This window comes from Salmo trutta, chromosome 6, assembly GCF_901001165.1.
Source record: "Salmo trutta chromosome 6, fSalTru1.1, whole genome shotgun sequence".
NCBI lineage: Eukaryota > Metazoa > Chordata > Actinopteri > Salmoniformes > Salmonidae > Salmo > Salmo trutta.
Window position 1 is genome coordinate 3,415,022 of NC_042962.1, and position 22,268 is coordinate 3,437,289.

At 41.7% G+C, this 22,268-nt stretch overlaps 1 protein-coding gene across 1 annotated transcript in view; it reads right to left on the reverse strand.

The window, feature by feature from the left end:
* Nucleotides 1-244: 244 nt before the first annotated feature.
* The window catches only part of LOC115195322 (peptidase inhibitor 15-A-like), a 22,787-nt gene continuing 763 nt past the window's right edge, over nt 245-22,268 (reverse strand). The window contains exons 2-7 of the mRNA XM_029755099.1: nt 21,767-22,048; nt 21,115-21,446; nt 17,176-17,294; nt 6,183-6,315; nt 5,877-5,992; nt 245-4,783 (exon numbers count right to left, since the gene is read on the reverse strand). Of these exons, the coding sequence (XP_029610959.1) occupies nt 4,648-4,783; nt 5,877-5,992; nt 6,183-6,315; nt 17,176-17,294; nt 21,115-21,393 (783 nt within the window). The 5' untranslated portion in view covers nt 21,394-21,446; nt 21,767-22,048 and the 3' untranslated portion in view covers nt 245-4,647. The remainder of the gene's footprint in view (nt 4,784-5,876; nt 5,993-6,182; nt 6,316-17,175; nt 17,295-21,114; nt 21,447-21,766; nt 22,049-22,268) is intronic.

Here is a 22,268-nt window from a genome sequence, read left to right on the forward strand (position 1 = left end):
ACTGTTATTATGATATAGTAGGACTGTTATTATGATATAGTAGGACTGTTATTATGATATAGTAGGACTGTTATTATGATATAGTATTATGATAGTCCCATAGAGACTGTATAATACAGTAGAGTTGGGAGAGAAATCACTTCCTGACCTAGATTAAAAAGGAATTCTGACATATTTGCCAAATTTGAATTGTGGAAGATTTTGCTTGCCAATACTAGTGCTTAGTTATTATATATTTTTTTAACATACCGACCACACTAACTGACCATACCAACCATACTAAATTACCATTCCAACCATACTAAATTACATTACCAACCACACTAACTTACATTACCAACCATACTAAATTACCATTCCAACCATACTAAATTACATTACCAACCACACTAACTTACATTACCAACCATACTAAATTACCATTCCAACCATACTAAATTACATTACCAACCACACTAACTTACATTACCAACCATACTAAATTACCATTCCAACCATACTAAATTACCATACCAACCACACTAAATTACCATACCGACAACACTAAATTACCATACCAACCATACTAAATTACCATACCGACCATAATAAATTACCATACCAACCATACTAAATTACCATACCAACCACAATAAATTACCATACCGACCACACTAAATTACCATACCGACCACACTAAATTGGAGGAAACAATACAAGTTTTTTATTTTTTTTAATGTTATCTTAATGTGTTACCTCAATCAAAAACAGTATGCAATTGGAAAGAATTCCACATTTATGTAAAGTCTATTTTACAAAACAATAAAAAAAAAAAAACATCCTTTAATTAAATATTTCTGGCATATAACTTACAGTATGAATGTAGTACGAGGATATTGATTTTCTGGGTATGAGGGTTATCCATGTACACAATGTTCTATGACATGGTTCTCCATCTAAGAACTGAAAACAGTTCAGTGAACATTATACAACATTATACAACAGAATAAAGCCATTGACCAAAACACATGCTGTAAGGACATACCTGGATACTTTCAATGTAACACTGTACATCTGTCCCATGGTATACACATTCCACTGAGCCTACTGTATGGAATGCCCAGAGTCATGTTAAAATACAAACAACAAGCAACACAAACAGTATTTTATCTGTCCTCTAACAACCAGTACTGATCCTGTCCAATAGTAATCCAGAACTGAACATATCCTCTAACAACCAGTACTGAACCTGTTCTATAGCACCCAGTACTGAACCTGTCCTCTAGCAACCAGAACTGAACTTGTCCTCAATCAACCAGTACCTAACCTGTCCTATAGCAACCAGTACTGAACCTGTTCTATAGCAACCAGAACTGAACCTGTCCTTTAGCAACCAGTACTGAACCTGTTCTATAGCAACCAGAACCTAACCTGTCCTATAGCAACCAGAACTGAACCTGTCCTTTAGCAACCAGTACTGAACCTGTTCTATAGCAACCAGAACTTAACCTGTCCTATAGCAACCAGAACTGAACCTGTCCTTTAGCAACCAGTACTGAACCTGTTCTATAGCAACCAGAACTTAACCTGTCCTATAGCAACCAGAACTTAACCTGTCCTATAGCAACCAGAACTGAACCTGTCCTATAGCAACCAGTACTGAACCTGTCCTATAGCAACCAGTACTGAACCGGTCCTCCCCGTTTAGTCAATTAGCTACAGGATATGGATGTAAATGACATTTGCTGCAATTGTAATGTGGGTTGGTAGCCTACTGGCTGAGCTATGTGGTTTGGTAACCTACTGGCTGAGCTATGTGGTTTGGTAACCTATTGGCTGAGCTGTGTGGTTTGGTAGCCTACTGGCTGAGCTATGTGGTTTGGTAACCTATTGGCTGAGCTGTGTGGTTTGGTAACCTACTGGCTGAGTTATGTGGTTTGGTAACCTACTGGCTGAGCTATGTGGTTTGGTAACCTACTGGCTGAGCTATGTGGTTTGGTAACCTACTGGCTGAGCTATGTGGTTTGGTAGCCTACTGGCTGAGCTATGTGGTTTGGTAACCTACTGGCTGAGCTATGTGGTTTGGTAGCCTACTGGCTGAGCTGTGTGGTTTGGTAACCTATTGGCTGAGCTGTGTGGTTTGGTAACCTATTGGCTGAGCTATGTGGTTTGGTAACCTACTGGCTGAGCTGTGTGGTTTGGTAACCTACTGGCTGAGCTATGTGGTTTGGTAGCCTACTGGCTGAGCTATGTGGTTTGGTAACCTACTGGCTGAGCTGTGTGGTTTGGTAGCCTACTGGCTGAGCTATGTGGTTTGGTAGCCTACTGGCTGAGCTATGTGGTTTGGTAGACTACTGGCTGAGCTATGTGGTTTGGTAACCTACTGGCTGAGCTGTGTGGTTTGGTAACCTACTGGCTGAGCTATGTGGTTTGGTAGCCTACTGGCTGAGCTGTGTGGTTTGGTAACCTATTGGCTGAGCTGTGTGGTTTGGTAACCTATTGGCTGAGCTATGTGGTTTGGTAACCTACTGGCTGAGCTATGTGGTTTGGTAACCTACTGGCTGAGCTATGTGGTTTGGTAACCTACTGGCTGAGCTATGTGGTTTGGTAACCTACTGGCTGAGCTGTGTGGTTTGGTAACCTACTGGCTGAGCTATGTGGTTTGGTAACCTACTGGCTGAGCTGTGTGGTTTGGTAACCTACTGGCTGAGCTATGTGGTTTGGTAACCTACTGGCTGAGCTGTGTGGTTTGGTAACCTACTGGCTGAGCTGTGTGGTTTGGTAGCCTACTGGCTGAGCTATTTGGTTTGGTAACCTACTGGCTGAGCTATGTGCTTTGGTAGCCTACTGGCTGAGCTATGTGGTTTGGTAACCTACTGGCTGAGCTATGTGGTTTGGTAACCTACTGGCTGAGCTATGTGTTTTGGTAACCTACTGGCTGAGCTATGTGGTTTGGTAGCCTACAGGCTGAGCTATGTGGTTTGGTAGGCTGTTGTGTTAGCTTCAGTTGCTATGTGGATTGGCAGCCTATCGTTTGGGTTAGCTTCAGTTGCTATGTGGCTTGGTAGCCTATCGTTTGGGTTAGCTTCAGTTGCTATGTGGATTGGCAGCCTATCGTTTGGGTTAGCTTCAGTTGCTATGTGGCTTGGTAGCCTATCGTTTGGGTTAGCTTCAGTTGCTATGTGGATTGGTAGCCTAGTGGTTGAGTGCTTCATGTCAGTTGAGGTCTGAGGCCATGTTCTTCTAACCATGACAAGGCATAACCTACACATTGTGTGTAATGCCTTCAGCACCATTTACACATGCTGGGATTTATTGCAAGGTGCGTTAAAACGCAGCACACTATAACAGACTATAACAGACAAAAAAGGAAACATCGCTGGAAACACCTTTTAGTTTAGGACACAGTGTTGCGTTTGCTAAGAGAGATTTGCGGTGGCTTAAAGGGGTCGATTCCATCTGAATCACAAAAGTTCAGAAATACTACGCGATTGAAATTGAAAAGTAATTTCCGATTGAGTCGGACGTATTCGGTGTTTACCGTGAACGCAGCCTCCGCTCACTGTGAACATAGTCTCCGCTCACTGTGAACATAGTCTCCGCTCACTGTGAACGCTGCCTCCGCTCACTGTGAACGTAGCCTCCGCTCACTGTGAACGTAGTCTCCGCTCACTGTGAACGCAGCCTCCTCTCACTGTGAACGCAGCCTCCGGTCACTGTGAACATAGTCTCCGCTCACTGTGAACGCTGCCTCCGCTCACTGTGAACGCAGTCGCCGCTCACTGTGAACGCAGCCTCCGCTCACTGTGAACGCAGCCTCCGCTCACTGTGAACGCAGCCTCCGCTCACTGTGAACGCAGCCTCCGCTCACTGTGAACGCAGCCTCCGCTCACTGTGAACGCAGCCTCACCGTGAACGTAGCCTCCGCTCACTGTGAACGCAGTCTCCTCCGCTCACTGTGAACGCAGTCTCCTCCGCACACTGTGAACGCAGCCTCCGCTCACTAGGTAGCATTGCCTTTCAATGTCTATTGCGCTGTAGAATTGGTACAGATTGAATCGAGCCCTAATTAATGGTACATAAGTGAATTATTTCTCTCCACAGTTAGCCAAGATGATTAGCTAAGCAGCAAAAAAAAATGTAAAAGTTGTAAATGTAAAAAATGTAAAAGTTAACAATCACTTTTCATAACTATTTTTGCTTGCTACCGTAGCGTTGAAATGTCAATAACTTGTATTCATTTGACCATTGTGAGGCACATCTATGCGTATCCACATTCTATGGGTACATGACCAATGGTAAACCCATAATACTGTAACACTGTTAGGAAACATACTTCACAAGATAAATTATCATCCTACTGTATCAATCAATCAATCAATCAATCAATCAATCAATCAATCTAATTCATCACATGATAATCAATAAAAGAAAAACTTCGGGGAAAAAAAGTTTAAAAAAAACAAACATGAATTCTATGTACACATTATTATAAATGTATGTTTTAATCTTAAATAAGTGTGTTTTCCACAACTGTTGTGCAAATCCTTCAGGAGGGAAAAAGTCTCTGTGTTGGGGTCGGGGATCAGCGTGTTAGCACCAAATGGCAATAGGGAATAGGGTGTGATTTTGGGACGTAGCCTTAAGTCTGGACAGGGACTCCTGGCTCTATTTGAACCACTGCAGATAGTTTGTGTTGAGGGCTGGGAAGCACATGTTATTGGAACAGGACCCTCCGTAGCTCGGGGGACAGGCGGAGCACGGGACGCCTACTTTATAGGGTGCCTCTCCGATCCAGTTCCCCCTGGGAAAAACACAAGACAGACAGACACAGAGTGGTCTGGGATTCAGGTATACATTTGCATTTAAATTTGAGTCATTTAGCAGACGCTCTTGTACAGAGCGACTAACAGTAGTGAATGCATACATTTCATACAATTTCATACATTTTTTTTTTTTCTGTGCTGGCCCCCTGTGGGAATTGAACCCACAACCCTGGCGTTGCAAACACCATGCTCTACCAACTGAGCTACAGGGAAGGCTATAAGATAGCATATAAACTATATAACTATCTTATAGGGAATGTATTTAGGGAATGTAAAAGCTAGCCAGAGAGATAACGGTATCATTTTTTCACATATTGTGGGTGACTTCATTATTGTGGGTGACTTCATCAGCCTGTGAGTGGCTACATTGATAGTGGCCACAGTTGTCCCTGTGGAAAGAAAATGCTTCTCTTGATTGACAGGCTTTTATAAAACACAGCTGCACATGTCCCGTGTGGCTCAGTTGGTAGAGCATGGTTTTTGCAACGCCAGGGTTGTGGGTTCAATTCCCATGGGGGACCAGTATGGAAAAAAATTAATTAATTTAAAAAAAATGTATATAATGTATACATTCACTACTGTAAGTTGCTTTGGATAAGAGCGTCTGCTAAATGACTAAAATGTAAATGTCCTAAGTCACCAACACATGTGTTCTTCAAGGTGTGGAAGCCATTAGTGATTTAAAAACATGTCAGCTGTATTATGAGGTCACAAATCCCAACGGTTTATAAAACGGCAAGGTGTTTTAATCACGGAATTAAGGAAGAGAGGAATTATTCTGGACTTCTTTTCGGTTCTGGACGAGTTGGAATGAACCTGGGAAGTATAGAGAGTTTTGTGCTGAAGATCATCAAGCTCCAATGGAAGGAAATTAACCGTACTATTTTCAACATGCAGGTTGAGTATTGATATGCTCAGAACTACAGTTTACCATTGTTAAAAGTAACAGGACAACAGCATAGACGTTGATGTGAAAAAAACAAAGACTTTATTCCTAAAGATACTGTATTCTTACTTCCTGAAATATCAACGTTTTTTTTTGTTTTTTTTTTTAAAGAGCTGTCTACTTACTTGGACGAATAGTTGCACACTAAGAATGTAGCTTGTTTCCACACGTTCCCCCATATGTTCATATTTTGACAGGTGTGTACAGCACAACCAACTTTGTTTGTTGTGGCCCAAACCATCTGTAAAGTAGAGACAATAGGGATCATCAATACCACTATCATCAAAATGTTCAGGTTCAAATTCAACTTTCCAATCAAGCATTGATGTCAAATGGAAGATTTGCATTACAGTTCAAATCAAGCATGTGAATCTTAAGTGAATTTATTCTGCCCATACAACAATATGACTTTTCCTTGACTGTCTTCTTACCTGTGTATAATGTGTGCACATGGGTCCATAGCATTTAAGGGGGCACCTTGGGTTGCAGTCCCGGGGATATGGGAACACATAGTCCTTCACTTCATCATGCCAGGGCTTCACTAACTGGAGAATAGAGCGGTAGCTGAGGACAGACACAGACAGATTAGTACTGAGGACAGACACAGACAGATTAGTACTGAGGACAGACAGATTAGTACTGAGGACAGACACAGACAGATTAGTACTGAGGACAGACAGAGACAGATTAGTACTGAGGACAGACAGACAGAGACAGATTAGTACTGAGGACAGACAGACTAGTACTGACAGATTAGTACTGAGGACAGACAGATTAGTACTGAGGACAGACAGATTAGTACTGAGGACAGACACAGACAGATTAGTACTGAGGACAGACACAGATAGATTAGTACTGAGGACAGACACAGACAGACTAGTACTGAGGACAGACAGATTAGTACTGAGGACAGACAGACATTTACATTTCAGTCATTTAGCAGGCACTCTTACCCAGAGTGATTTATAATAGTGAGTGCATACATTTTCATACTGGTCCCCCGTTGGAATCAAACCCACAACCCTGGCATCGCAAGTGCCATGCTCTACCAATTTAAACACACAGGACTAGGCAGGCAGACAGACAGACAGACAGACAGACAGGACTACGAGATGGTGCGCTGCAATAGATAGCGACCATTTTAAGGGTTCCTGATGCTGGTTTATCTGTAACATAATGCCTCTGCCATCATTTTCTATGACTGAAAACAACTTCTGGACATCAGAACACCATTGCCTTCTGTTCAGTTCGCGAATGTGCAGTTACTGGAGAATAAATTGGATGAACTCTTATTATCCTATCAACTGAACACGGAAGAATTGTGTAATGTTCTATATTTCTATGTAGTCTTGGCTGAACAAGGACATAGATACTATATATCTTGTAAGGTTTGTCCATACATCGTCTAGACCGGACGACAGGCTCGAGTAAGGCTAAGGGGGAGGGGTGTGTCTCTTTGTTAAAGCAGCTGGTGCGCCATCTCTAATATTAAGGAAGTCTCGAGGTTCTGCTCGCCTGAGGTAGAGTAACTCATGATATGCTGTAGACCACACTATTTACCAAGAGAGTTCTCATCTATATTTCATAGCCGTCTATTTACCACCACAAACCGATGCTGCTACTAAGACCTCACTCAGCCAGCTGTATAGGGCTATAAGACCTCACTCAGCCAGCTGTATAGGGTTATAAGACCTCACTCAGCCGGCTGTATAGGGCTATAAGACCTCACTCAGCCAGCTGTATAGGGCTATAAGACCTCACTCAGCCAGCTGTATAGGGCTATAAGACCTCACTCAGCCAGCTGTATAGGGCTATAAGACCTCACTCAACCAGCTGTATAGGGCTATAAGACCTCACTCAGCCAGCTGTATAGGGCTATAAGACCTCACTCAGCCAGCTGTATAGGGCTATAAGACCTCACTCAGCCAGCTGTATAGGGCTATAAGACCTCACTCAGCCAGCTGTATAGGGCTATAAGACCTCACTCAGCCAGCTGTATAGGGCTATAAGACCTCACTCAGCCAGCTGTATAGGGCTATAAGACCTCACTCAGCCAGCTGTATAGGGCTATAAGACCTCACTCAGCCAGCTGTATAGGGCTATAAGACCTCACTCAGCCAGCTGTATAGGGCTATAAGACCTCACTCAGCCAGCTGTATAGGGCTATAAGACCTCACTCAGCCAGCTGTATAGGGCTATAAGACCTCACTCAGCCATCTGTATAGGGCTATAAGACCTCACTCAGCCATCTGTATAGGGCTATAAGCCATGAAATGCTTTGAAAGGCTGGTCATGGCCTCACATCAACACCATTATCCCAGACACCCTGGACCCCACTCCAATTCGCATACCGCCCCAACAGATGACACAATCTCTATTGCACTCCACACTGCCCTTTCCCACCTGGATAAGAGGAACACCTATGTGAGAATTTTGTTCATTGACTACAGCTCAGCGTTCAACACCATAACGCCTTCCAAGCTCATCACTAAACTCAGGACCCTGGGACTGAACACTTCCCTCTGCAACTGGATCCTGGACTTCCTGACTGACCACCCCCTCCCAGGTGGTGAGTTTAGGGCTACAACACATCCGCCATGCTGACCCTCAACACGGGGGCCCCTAAGGGGTGGGTGCTTAGTCCCCTGCTGTAATCCTTGTTCCCCCACGACTGGCTGACCACTCACGATTCTAACACCATCATAAAGTTTGTTGACGACACAACGGTGGTAGGCCTGATCACCGACGACAACGAGACAGCCTATTAGGGAGAAAGTTAGTGACCTCTGTGTCCACACACACCAACATAGTCATAAAGAAGGCACGACAACGCCTCAAGATTTGGCATGGGCCCTTCTATAGCTGCACCACCGAGAGCATTTTGATCACAGCTTGGTATAGCAATTGTTTGGCATCCTACCACAAGGCGCTACAGAGGATAGTGCGTACGGCCCAGGACATTACTGGGACCAAGCTCCATGCCATCCAGGACCTCTATACCAGGCGGTGTCAGAGGAAGGCCCTAAAAATTGTCAAAGTCTCCGCCCCACAAGTCTGGAACCAGCAGGACCATGAAAAGCTCCTATCCTCAAACCATAAATAAGAATGCTAAATAGTTAAATACAATGAACAAAAATATCAACGCAACATGTAAAGTGTTGGTCCCATGTTTCATGAGCTGAAATAAAAGATCCCAGAAATGTCCCATATGCATTAAAAAGCTTATTTGGCTCAAATTTTGTGGACAAATTAGTTTACATACCTGTTAGTGAGCCTTTCTCCTTTGCCAAGATAATCCATCCATCTGACAGATGTGGCATATTAAAAAGCATGATCATTACACAGGTTGTTCTGGGGACTAAAAAAGGACACATGTGCAGTTTTGTCATATCTCAAATTTTGAGGGAGCGAGCAATTGGCATGTTGACTGCAGGAATGTCCACCAGAGCTGTTGCCAGAGAATTGAATGTTAATATCTCTACCATAAGCCACCTCCAACTTTGCTTTAGAGTATTTGGCAGTGCACCAACCAGCCTCACAACCTCAGACCATGTGTATGACGTTGTGTGGGCGAGCGCCTTGCTGATGTCAACATTGTGAAAAGAGTGCCCCATGGTGGTGGTGGGGTTATGGTATGGGCAGGCAGGCAGGCATAAGCTACAGACAATGAACACAATTGCATTCTATCGATGGCAATTTGAATGCACAAAGATACTGTGACGAGATCCTGAGGCTCATTATCAATGAACCCACCAGGTACAACCCTAAATCCGTAAACACGGGCACCCTCATAGATATCATCCTAACCAACTTGCCCTCCAAATACACCTCTGCTGTTTTCAAACAAGATCTCAGCAATCACTGCCTCATTGCCTGCATCCATAATGGGTCTGCGATCAAACGACCACCCCTCATCTGTCAAATGCTCCCTAAAACACTTCTGCGAGCAGGCCTTTCTAATCGACCTGGCCAGGGTATCCTGGAAGGATATTGACCTCATCCCGTCAGTAGAGGATGCCTGGTTATTCTTTAAAAGTGCCTTCCTCCCCATCTTAAATAAGCATGCCCCATTCAAAAAATGTAGAACCAGGAACAGATATAGCCCTTGGTTCACTCCAGACCTGTCTGCCCTTGACCAGCACAAAAACATCCTGTGGCGTTCTGCATTAGCATCGAACAGCCCCCGTGATATGCAACTTTTCAGGGAAGTTAGGAACAAATATACACAGGCATTTAGAAAGCTAAGGCTAGCTTTTTCAAGCAGAAATTTGCATCCTGTAGCACAAACTCAAAAAGGTTCTGGGACACTGTAAAGTCCATGGAGAACAAGAGCACCTCCTCCCAACTGCCCACTGCACTGAGGCTAGGATACACTGTCACCACCGATAAATCCACTATAATTGAGAATTTCAAAAAGCATTTTTCTACGGCTGGCCATGCTTTCCACCTGGCTACCCCTACCCCCATCAACAGCCCTGCGATCCCCACAGCAACTCGCCCAAACCTCCCCCACTTCTCCTTCACCCAAATCCAGATAGCTGATGTTCTGTAAGAGCTGCAAAATCTGGACCCGTACAAATCAGCCGGGCTAGACAATTTGGACCCTCTCTTTCTAAAATGATCTGCCAAAATTGTTGTAACCCCTATTACTTGCCTGTTCAACCTCTCTTTCGTATCGTCTGAGATTCCCATAGATTGTAAAGCAGTCGCAGTCATCCCCCTCTTCAAAGGTGGAGACTCTCTAGACCCAAACTGCTATAGACCTATATCTATTCTACCCTGCCTTTCGAAGGTCTTCGAAAGCCAAGTTAACAAACAGATTACCGACCATTTCGAATCCCACCGTACCTTCTCCGCTATGCAATCTGGTTCCAGAGCTGGTCATGGGTGCACCTCAGCCACGCTCAAGGTCCTAAACGATATCATAACCGCCATCGATTAGAGACATTACCGTGCAGCCGTATTCATCGACCTGGCTAAGGCTTTCGACTCTGTCAATCACCACATTCTTATTGGCAGACTCGACAGCCTTGGTTTCTCAAATGACTGCCTTGCCTGGTTCACCAACTACTTCTCTGATAGAGTTCAGTGTGTCAAATCGGAGGGCCTGTTGTCCGGACCTCTGGCAGTCTCTATGGGGGTGCGACAGGGTTCAATTCTCGGGCCGACTCTCTTCTCTGTATACATCAATGCTGCTGGTGATTCTTTGATCCACCTCTACGCAGACGACACCATTCTGTATACCTCTGGCCCTTCTTTGGACACTGTGTTAACTAACCTCCAGACGAGCTTCAATGCCATACAACTCTCCTTCCGTGACCTCCAACTGCTCTTAAATGCAAGTAAAACTAAATGCATGCTCTTCAACCGATCGCTGCCCGCACCTGCTCGCCCGTCCACGAATATGTGGACAACTACAAATACCTAGGTGTCTGGTTAGACTGTAAACTCTCCTTACAGACTCACATTAAACATCTCCAATCAAAAATTAAATCTAGAATCGGCTTCCTATTTCGCAACAAAGCATCCTTCACTCATGCTGCCAAACATACCCTCGTAAAACTGACCATCCTACCAATCCTCGACTTTCACGATGTCATTTACAAAATAGCCTCCAACACTCTACTCAGCAATTGGATGCAGTCTATCACAGTGCCATCCGTTTTGTCACCAAAGCCCCATATACTACCCACCACTGCGACCTGTACGCTCTCGTTTGCTGGCCCTCACTCCATACTCGTCGCCAAACCCACTGGCTCCAGGTCATTTACAAGTCTCTGCTAGGTAAAGCCCCGCCTTATTTCAGCTCACTGGTCACCATAGCAGCATCCACCTGTAGCACGCGCTCCAGCAGGTATATCTGACTGGTCACCCCCCAAGCCAATTCTTCCTTTGGCCGCCTCTCCTTCCACTTCTCTGCTGCCAATGACTGGAACGAACTGCAAAAATCACTAAAGCTGGAGACTCTTACCTCCCTCACTAGCTTTAAGCACCAGCTGTCAGAGCAGCTAACAGATCACTACACCTGTACATAGGTCATCTGTAAACAGCCCATCCAATCTACCTCATCCCCATACTGTATTTATCTATCTAGCTTGCTCCTTTGCACCCCAGTATCTCTACTTGCACATTCATCTTCTGCACATTCTACCTTTCCAGTGTTTAATTGCAATATTGCAATTAGTTCGCCACCATGACTTATTTATTGCCTTACCTCTCTTATCCTACCTCATTTGCACATGCTGTATATAGATTTTTCCATGTGTAACTCTGTGTTGTTATATGTGTCGAATTGCTATGCTTTATTCTTGGCCAGGTCGCAGTTGTAAATGAGAACTTGTTCTCAACTAGCCTACCTGGTTAAATAAAGGTGAAATAAAAAATAATAATAATAAATTGTCATGCCATTTATCCACCGCCATCACTTCATGTTTTAGCATGATAATGCACGGGCCCCATGTCGCATGGATCTGTACACAATTCCTTGAAACTGAAGATTTCTCAGTTCTTCCATGGCCTGCATACTCACCAGACATGTTTCCCATTGAGCATGTTTGGGATGCTCTGGATTGATGTGTACGACAGCATGTTCCAGTTCCTGCCAAAATCCAGCAACCTTCGCACAGCCATTGAAGAGGAGTGGGACAACATTCCAACAGGCTACAATCAACAGCCTGATCAACTCTATGTGAAGGAGATGTGTCGCTCTGCATGAGGCATATGGTGGGTAACACCAGATACCGACTGGTTTTCTGATCCACGCCCCTTCCTTTTTCTTATGTATCTGTGACCAACAGATGCATATCTGTATTCCCAGTCATGTGAAATCCATAGATTAGGGCCTAATGAATTTATTTCAATTGACTGATTTTCCTTATGTGAACTGCAACTCAGTACAATCTTTGAAATTGTTGCATGTTGCGTTTCAATTTTTGTTCATGTATTGCTAACCAAATAGCTACTCGGGCTATCTCCTTTTGCACCAACTATTTTGACTCATTATATATACTGCTGTTACTGTTTATTATCTACCCTGTTGTCTAGTCGCTTTACCCCTACTTACAGTATACTGCTGTTACTGTCTATTATCATCCTTTACCCCTACCTACAGTATACTGCTGTTACTGTCTATTATCTATCCTTTACCCCTACCTACAGTATACTGCTGTTACTGTCTATTATCATCCTTTACCCCTACCTACAGTACACTGCTGTTACTGTCTATTATCTATCCTTTACCCCTACCTACAGTATACTGCTGTTACTGTCTATTATCTATCCTTTACCCCTACCTACAGTATACTGCTGTTACTGTCTATTATCTATCCTTTACCCCTACCTACAGTATACTGCTGTTACTGTCTATTATCTATCCTTTACCCCTACCTACAGTATACTGCTGCTACTGTCTATTATCTATCCTTTACCCCTACCTACAGTATACTGCTGCTACTGTCTATTATCTATCCTTTACCCCTACCTACAGCATACTGCTGCTACTGTCTATTATCTATCCTTTACCCCTACCTACAGCATACTGCTGCTACTGTCTATTATCTATCCTTTACCCCTACCTACAGTATACTGCTGCTACTGTCTATTATCTATCCTTTACCCCTACCTACAGTATACTGCTGTTACTGTCTATTATCTATCCTTTACCCCTACCTACAGTATACTGTCTATTATCTATCCTTTACCCCTACCTACAGTATACTGCTGTTACTGTCTATTATCTATCCTTTACCCCTACCTACAGTATACTGCTGTTACTGTCTATTATCTATCCTTTACCCCTACCTACAGTATACTGCTGTTACTGTCTATTATCTATCCTTTACCCCTACCTACAGTATACTGCTGCTACTGTCTGTTATCTATCCTGTTGCCTAGTCACTTTACCCCTACTAGTACCCTGTGTATATAGCCTGGTACCCTGTGTATATAGGCTAGTTATCATTACTCAGTACTGGTACCCTGTGTATATAGCCTAGTTATCATTACTCAGTACTGGTACCCTGTGTATATAGCCTGGTTATCATTACCCAGTACTGGTACCCTGTGTATATAGGCTAGTTATCATTACTCAGTACTGGTACCCTGTGTATATAGCCTGGTTATCATTACCCAGTACTGGTACCCTGTGTATATAGGCTAGTTATCATTACTCAGTACTGGTACCCTGTGTATATAACCTAGTTATCATTACTCATTATGTATCTATTATTACTTTTATTATTATGTGTTTTATGTTTCTATTATTTGTCTATTGTCTTTCTCTCTGCATTGGTGGGAAGGACCCATCAGGAAGCATTTCACTGTTAGTCTACACCTGTTGTTTCTCTCTGCATTGGTGGGAAGGACCCATCAGGAAGCATTTCACTGTTAGTCTACACCTGTTGTTTACGAAACATGTGATGAATTAGATTTGATTCGATTTGACACTCAGAACAAGTTATATTTGTAATTGGTCTCGAGATGTGAGTCATGGACTAATTATCAGGAGGGCCTGTACTAACAGGACGCAGCTGATTCACTGAAGGCCAGAGACATGATCTGCATCCCAAAGAACACTATATTCCCTACGTTTCCCCCAGAAGGCGAGGTCAGTACAGGTGCATCAAAGCTGGAACCGAGAGACTGAAAAACAGCTTCTATCTCAAGGCCATCAGACTGAAAAACAGCCATCACTAACATTGAGTGGCTGCTGCCAACATACAGACTTGAAATCATTGGCCACTTTAATAAATGGATCACTAGTCACTTCAATAATGCCACTTTAATAATGATGTTTACATATCTCACATTACTCATCTCATATGTATATCAAATCAAAGTTTATTTGTCACGTGTGCCGAATACAACAGCTGTAGACCTTACAGTAAAATGCTGAATACAACAGCTGTAGACCTTACAGTAAAATGCTGACTACAACAGCTGTAGACCTTACAGTAAAATGCTGAATACAACAGCTGTAGACCTTACAGTAAAATGCTGAATACAACAGCTGTAGACCTTACAGTAAAATACCGAATACAACAGCTGTAGACCTTACAGTAAAATGCTGAATACAACAGCTGTAGACCTTACAGTGAAATGCTGAATACAACAGCTGTAGACCTTACAGTAAAATACCGAATAAAACAGCTGTAGACCTTACACTAAAATACCGAATACAACAGCTGTAGACCTTACAGTGAAATGCTGAATACAACAGCTGTAGACCTTACAGTAAAATACCGAATACAACAGCTGTAGACCTTACAGTAAAATACCGAATACAACAGCTGTAGACCTTACAGTAAAATACCGAATACAACAGCTGTAGACCTTACAGTAAAATACCGAATACAACAGCTGTAGACCTTACAGTTAAATACCGAATACAACAGCTGTAGACCTTACAGTAAAATACCGAATACAACAGCTGTAGACCTTACAGTAAAATACCGAATACAACAGCTGTAGACCTTACAGTAAAATACCGAATACAACAGCTGTAGACCTTACAGTAAAATACCGAATACAACAGCTGTAGACCTTACAGTAAAATGCCGAATACAACAGCTGTAGACCTTACAGTAAAATACCGAATACAACAGCTGTAGACCTTACAGTAAAATGCCGAATACAACAGCTGTAGACCTTACAGTAAAATACCGAATACAACAGCTGTAGACCTTACAGTAAAATACCGAATACAACAGCTGTAGACCTTACAGTAAAATGCCGAATACAACAGCTGTAGACCTTACAGTAAAATACCGAATACAACAGCTGTAGACCTTACAGTAAAATACCGAATACAACAGCTGTAGACCTTACAGTAAAATACCGAATACAACAGCTGTAGACCTTACAGTAAAATACCGAATACAGCAGCTGTAGACCTTACAGTAAAATACCGAATACAGCAGCTGTAGACCTTACAGTAAAATACCGAATACAACAGCTGTAGACCTTACAGTAAAATGCTGAATACAACAGCTGTAGACCTTACAGTAAAATGCTTACTTACCAATAGTGCAAAAAATGTATTAGGTGAGGTATATACAGTACTGAGGTATATATATATATATTAGGTATATACAGTACTGAGGTATATATATATATTAGGTATATACAGTACTGAGGTATATATATATATATTAGGTATATACAGTACTGAGGTATATATATATATATTAGGTATATACAGTACTGAGGTATATATATATATTAGGTATATACAGTACTGAGGTATATATATATATTAGGTATATACAGTACTGAGGTATATATATATATTAGGTATATACAGTACTGAGGTATATATATATATATTAGGTATATACAGTACTGAGGTATATATATATATTAGGTATATACAGTACTGAGGTATATATATATTATATAGTACGGTATATTAATATATATTAGGTATATACAGTACTGAGGTATATATATATATATTAGGTATATACAGTACTGAGGTATATATATATATTAGGTATATACAGTACTGAGGTATATATATATATTAGGTATATACAGTACTGAGGTATATATATATATATATATATTAGGTATATACAGTACTGAGGTATATATATATATATTAGGTATATACAGTACTGAGGTATATATATATATATTAGGTATATACAGTACTGAGGTATATATATATATATTAGGTATATACAGTACTGAGGTATATATATATATATATATTAGGTATATACAGTACTGAGGTATATATATATATATTAGGTATATACTGTATTCTATACTATTCTTCTGAATATTAGTCTATGCCGCTCTGACATTGCTCGTCCTTGTATTTATATATTCATGCAAATTAATTACTTAAAAATCATACAACGTGATTTTCTGGATTTTTGTTTTAGATTCCGTCTCCCACAGTTGAAGTGTACCTATGATAAAAATTACAGACCTCTCCATGCTTTGTAAGTAGGAAAACCTGCAAAATCGGCAGTGTATCAAATACTTGTTCTCCCCACTGTATATTCTTAATTCCATTCCTTTACTCAGATTTGTGTGTATTAGGTATTTGTTGTGGAATTGTAAGATATTACTTGTTAGATATTTACTGCACTGTCGGAACTAGAATCACAAGCATTTCGAAAACACTCGCGCAATAACATCTGTTAAACACGTGTTTGTGACCAATAACATTGGATTAGATGTATCCCCCATAGAGCTGTGGTCAACAGTAGTGTCACTGAATAGGTAATACGGAACCATCTGGTACACATACAGGGTCACGACTAGAAGAGATCCAGGATACGTCCACCCCCCCCCCCCCCCCCCCCCCCCCCCCGCCGCCATCCTGTACCTTTGACCTTTAGAGGGTGATACGGCATACTGAGTTGGGGTCAGCACCTAGGGTCAACAGTGAAGGGTGAGAGGTTAGAGGTGACTCACCGTCCGGTTCTGACTGAGAGGTTCTGGCCCAGGAACCTGAGGAGGTGTCGAGGTCCGTGCTCCCACAGACACGCGTGGGCCCAGTCCTCCGCTGATTTAGACAGGGTCTCGTCCCACGTCTACACACACACACACACACGTAGAAACATACACACACACACACACACACGCAGGGAACACAAGAAAATGTAGAATCATGAATAACATGGACTGTAATGTAGTTTGTCTCAAATCCATGTTCCCATCCTAAAGCTTGTCTCTAATCCATGTTCCCATACTAAAATTTGTCTATAATCCATGTTCACACACTAAAACGTGTCCGTAATCCATGTTTAAATACCAAAGCCTGTCTATAATCCATGTTCCCATACTAAAACATGTCCATAATCCATGTTTAAATACCAAAACTTGTCTATAATCCATGTTCCCATACTAAATGTGTCTATAATCCATGTTCCCATACTAAATGTGTCTATAATCCATGTTCCCATACTAAAGGTTGTCTATAATCCATGTTCCCATACTAAATGTGTCTATAATCCATGTTCCCATACTAAAGGTTGTCTATAATCCATGTTCCCATACTAAAGGTGTCTATAATCCATGTTTCCATACTAAAGGTTGTCTATAATCCATGTTCCCATACTAAAGGTTGTCTATAATCCATGTTCCCATACTAAAGGTTGTCTATAATCCATGTTCCCATACTAAAGGTTGTCTATAATCCATGTTCCCATACTAAATGTGTCTATAATCCATGTTCCCATACTAAAGGTTGTCTATAATCCATGTTCCCATACTAAAGGTTGTCTATAATCCATGTTCCCATACTAAATGTGTCTATAATCCATGTTCCCATACTAAAGGTTGTCTATAATCCATGTTCCCATACTAAAGGTTGTCTATAATCCATGTTCCCATACTAAATGTGTCTATAATCCATGTTCCCATACTAAAGGTTGTCTATAATCCATGTTCCCATACTAAAGGTTGTCTCTAATCCATGTTCCCATACTAAATGTGTCTATAATCCATGTTCCCATACTAAATGTGTCTATAATCCATGTTCCCATACTAAAGGTTGTCTATAATCCATGTTCCCATACTAAATGTGTCTATAATCCATGTTTCCATACTAAAGGTTGTCTATAATCCATGTTCCCATACTAAAGGTTGTCTATAATCCATGTTTCCATACTAAAGGTTGTCTATAATCCATGTTCCCATACTAAATGTGTCTATAATCCATGTTCCCATACTAAAGGTTGTCTATAATCCATGTTCCCATACTAAAGGTTGTCTATAATCCATGTTCCCATACTAAAGGTGTCTATAATCCATGTTCCCATACTAAAGGTTGTCTATAATCCATGTTCCCATACTAAAGGTGTCTATAATCCATGTTCCCATACTAAAACATGTCCATAATCCATGTTTAAATACCAAAGCCTGTCTATAATCCATGTTCCCATACTAAAGGTGTCTATAATCCATGTTCCCATACTAAAGGTTGTCTATAATCCATGTTCCCATACTAAATGTTGTCTATAATCCATGTTCCCATACTAAAACTTGTCTATAATCCATGTTCCCATACTAAAACTTGTCTATAATCCATGTTTCCATACTTAAGGGTGCTATACTGTAGATTGACATGTATTAAGGCCCTGAGAAATGGTTTGCCTGATTGAACTTTGTAATGAATCGTGTGTGAGCATGAGCAGTAGTGTAATGCGTTTTCCTGTCTGTTTTCACAAAGGTTACTAAGAAAACTAAGCCGTCTGCTGGCTTCTTAGAAAGAAGAAGAAAAAAAAATGAATTTCTCTCCCAGCTCTGCCTCAGTCTCTTTACGATGTTTAATTTACGCGAGACTTATTCTGCTGCTTTTCACGTACGTACTATGATGGAACAATGCGACGTGGTGTCTTCATTTATTCAACAGTACTGCTGGAACGGAACACAGAGCCACAGAAGAATTGGATCACCGGTTGGGACGAAAGACCAACCTCCTAGATCGTTGCAGGCTACTCTCTCATGTGGTTCCAATTCAGAACGTCGTATTGGAGAATTGAAAGAAACTTCCGCTCAATCGTTCCTATGATGGCTATGCAACTGGCCTGTTCAAGAGCGGATACACTGCCAATAGTTGGTTTATCGTAGCTAGAGTCTTTTACAGTAACCTCTTTTTTTGTTGGGTTACAATGCACTCTTCACTGTATCTAGAATACAAAAATAACCTCATGTTCTCATAACCACCATAATCCACTTTAAAGACATAGTCCTATCTTCTAAACTGGACATTGTCCATGAAATACAACCAGCTACCAGCTATCGTGTGTTTAAATCCATTCATCATTAATTCATGAGCTACACCAACCAAACCCATTACAACACTACATGGACACTTGGATACCAAATAGCACCCTATTCCCTATATATAGTGCACTACTATAGCACCCTATTCCCTATATATAGTGCACTACTATAGCACCCTATTCCCTATATATAGTGCACTACTTTTTGATTAGGGCCGCTATGACTTTGGTCAAATGTAGTGCACTATATATAGGGAATAGGGTGCTATAGTAGTGCACTATATATAGGGAATAGGGTGCTATAGTAGTGCACTATATATAGGGAATAGGGTGCCGTGTGGAACGTGGTCGGAGTGAAGTTCAGAGCAGGATGTTCAGTGACAAATGTCTCTTCTGACCCAGCTGTTAACCACATTTCAGGGTCCAGGACCACCTAGAGCCTTGCTGGAGTGCCAGGAGGCGGAAAACGTAGAGCGCTCAAGTGCCCTTCAGTTATAGAAACTAGTAGTACCTCATAAAGACTAGACCAATGGGTTGATCTGGACCAAGATTCTGTCCTAAATGAAATACAACGGGTCCTGGTCAAAAGTAGTGCACTACATAGGGAATAGGGTGCTATAGTAGTGCACTATATATAGGGAATAGGGTGCTATAGTAGTGCACTATATATAGGGAATAGGGTGCTATAGTAGTGCACTATATAGGGAATAGGGTGCTATAGTAGTGCACTATATATAGGGAATAGGGTGCTATAGTAGTGCACTACATAGGGAATAGGGTGCTATAGTAGTGCACTATATATGATGAATATGGTGCTATAGTAGTACACTACATAGGGAATAGGGTGCTATAGTAGTGCACTATATATAGGGAATAGGGTGCTATAGTAGTGCACTACATAGGGAATAGGGTGCTATAGTAGTGCACTACATAGGGAATAGGGTGCTATAGTAGTGCACGACATAGGGAATAGGGTGCTATAGTAGTGCACTATATAGGGAATAGGGTGCTATAGTAGTGCACTACATAGGGAATAGGGTGCTATAGTAGTGCACTATATAGGGAATAGGGTGCTATAGTAGTGCACTACATAGGGAATAGGGTGCTATAGTAGTGTACTACATAGGGAATAGGGTGCTATAGTAGTGCACTACATAGGGAATAAGGTGCTATAGTAGTGCACTACATAGGGAATAGGGCACTATAGTAGTGCACTACATAGGGAATAGGGTGCTATAGTAGTGCACTACATAGGGAATAGGGTGCTATAGTAGTGCACTACATAGGGAATAGGGTGTCATGTGGAACAATTGCACTCACATCAAGCATCAATCTAGAGTCACCAGTCACCATGACTGACAACTTCTTTCACTAAAGCAACACACATTTATCATTCAATTGTTTGAGCAACTAGTCCAGTAGGTCGACGTGTAAAATCTAGTTTATAATAACGCTTACCACTGATGTTACCAATAGGGGAATTATCAAATACATACACGTCAATATCAATGTACACAATCACAAGAGCAAGTGAAGGCAGGGAAGTCCTGAAAACAGAACGGTCATTCGTCATTAATAATCAATGAGCAATAGATCGATAAAGTTAAAGATATAAATCACTTACCATGTACTCCATATTGGAGGCCGGAGGGAAAACTTTCCCTCTTACTTTATTGTGGTAACCAAGAATGACAAGCATGTCGTTTTGGGAAATATAACGCTTCTTCCTGGTCAGAATAATATTCTCGCTGTCTGCTTCTCCATAGTTGAACGCTGAGCCAAGGTTGGTGAAATTGGTGTCTGGCAGCGTCGAGGACACGGTGGGAGAGGTCGCTGCCAATACACTTGCTCCGCAAGATATGCACAGCAGCAGAAAGTCTATGGAAAAGTGCGGAGCATTCATGTTTGCTTCTTTTTCAGATTTCTCACAGGCTGTATGCGAAGTCTGGATTTAATCTGAAATGAAATCAATAAAAATATCAGAGACATTAGATAAGTATATTTGTTTTTACGGTATGCCAACTAGAACGAGCCAAGATTTAAAATGTTCCATGCTTAAAAATTGAATAGCATCAGTGTTATTTTTATATTTTTTTTATCCCACACATGTATGTAAACTAAAATAGTGTGACATTTCAAATAGTGAAAATGTCTGTGGGGGAAAAAAACTGCAAAGATTCCCCCCCCCCAAAAAAAAATGTAAAAGATGCATGCAGTAGAGAAATATCGGCGTCAACAGAAGAAATAAAATCCCTGGATTCTTGGAACGGTCCTACCTTCTACTTTGCAGCGGTATCTTGTACCTGCGCTGCCAGGCGACACTCTTCCAACGGTCCAGTTAGAATAGTAGACAGGAGAGACAGATAGAGAGAGAGAGAGAGAGAGAGTGAGAGATAGAGAGAGCGAGACGATGCTCAGTTCCAGCAGTAGCCTAGACTATGTCAAACTATAAAATGATTTTCGGCTGCCGTTCTGCGCGCCGGGTTTATATATCACAGCGGTAGATACAGGAAGTACACCGGTCCGAAGGTGTGCTGACTTGAATCCCTCCCTTTCACCTGAAACAAAAACATCATTTGGAGAGAGATATCATGTTGTTATGTTTTATCACCTTCCTGGCAGAGAGAACTTGCTTCACTTAATCACAAACATCTGCTTTACGTTTGCGCAGCTGGACAAAGTGAAGAAGAAAATACATGATGAGAAAACCACATAATCTCGTCATTCAGGTCAGATAGAGGTTGGGGAAGGGAGGTGGGTTTATTGCGGTCATCGGGC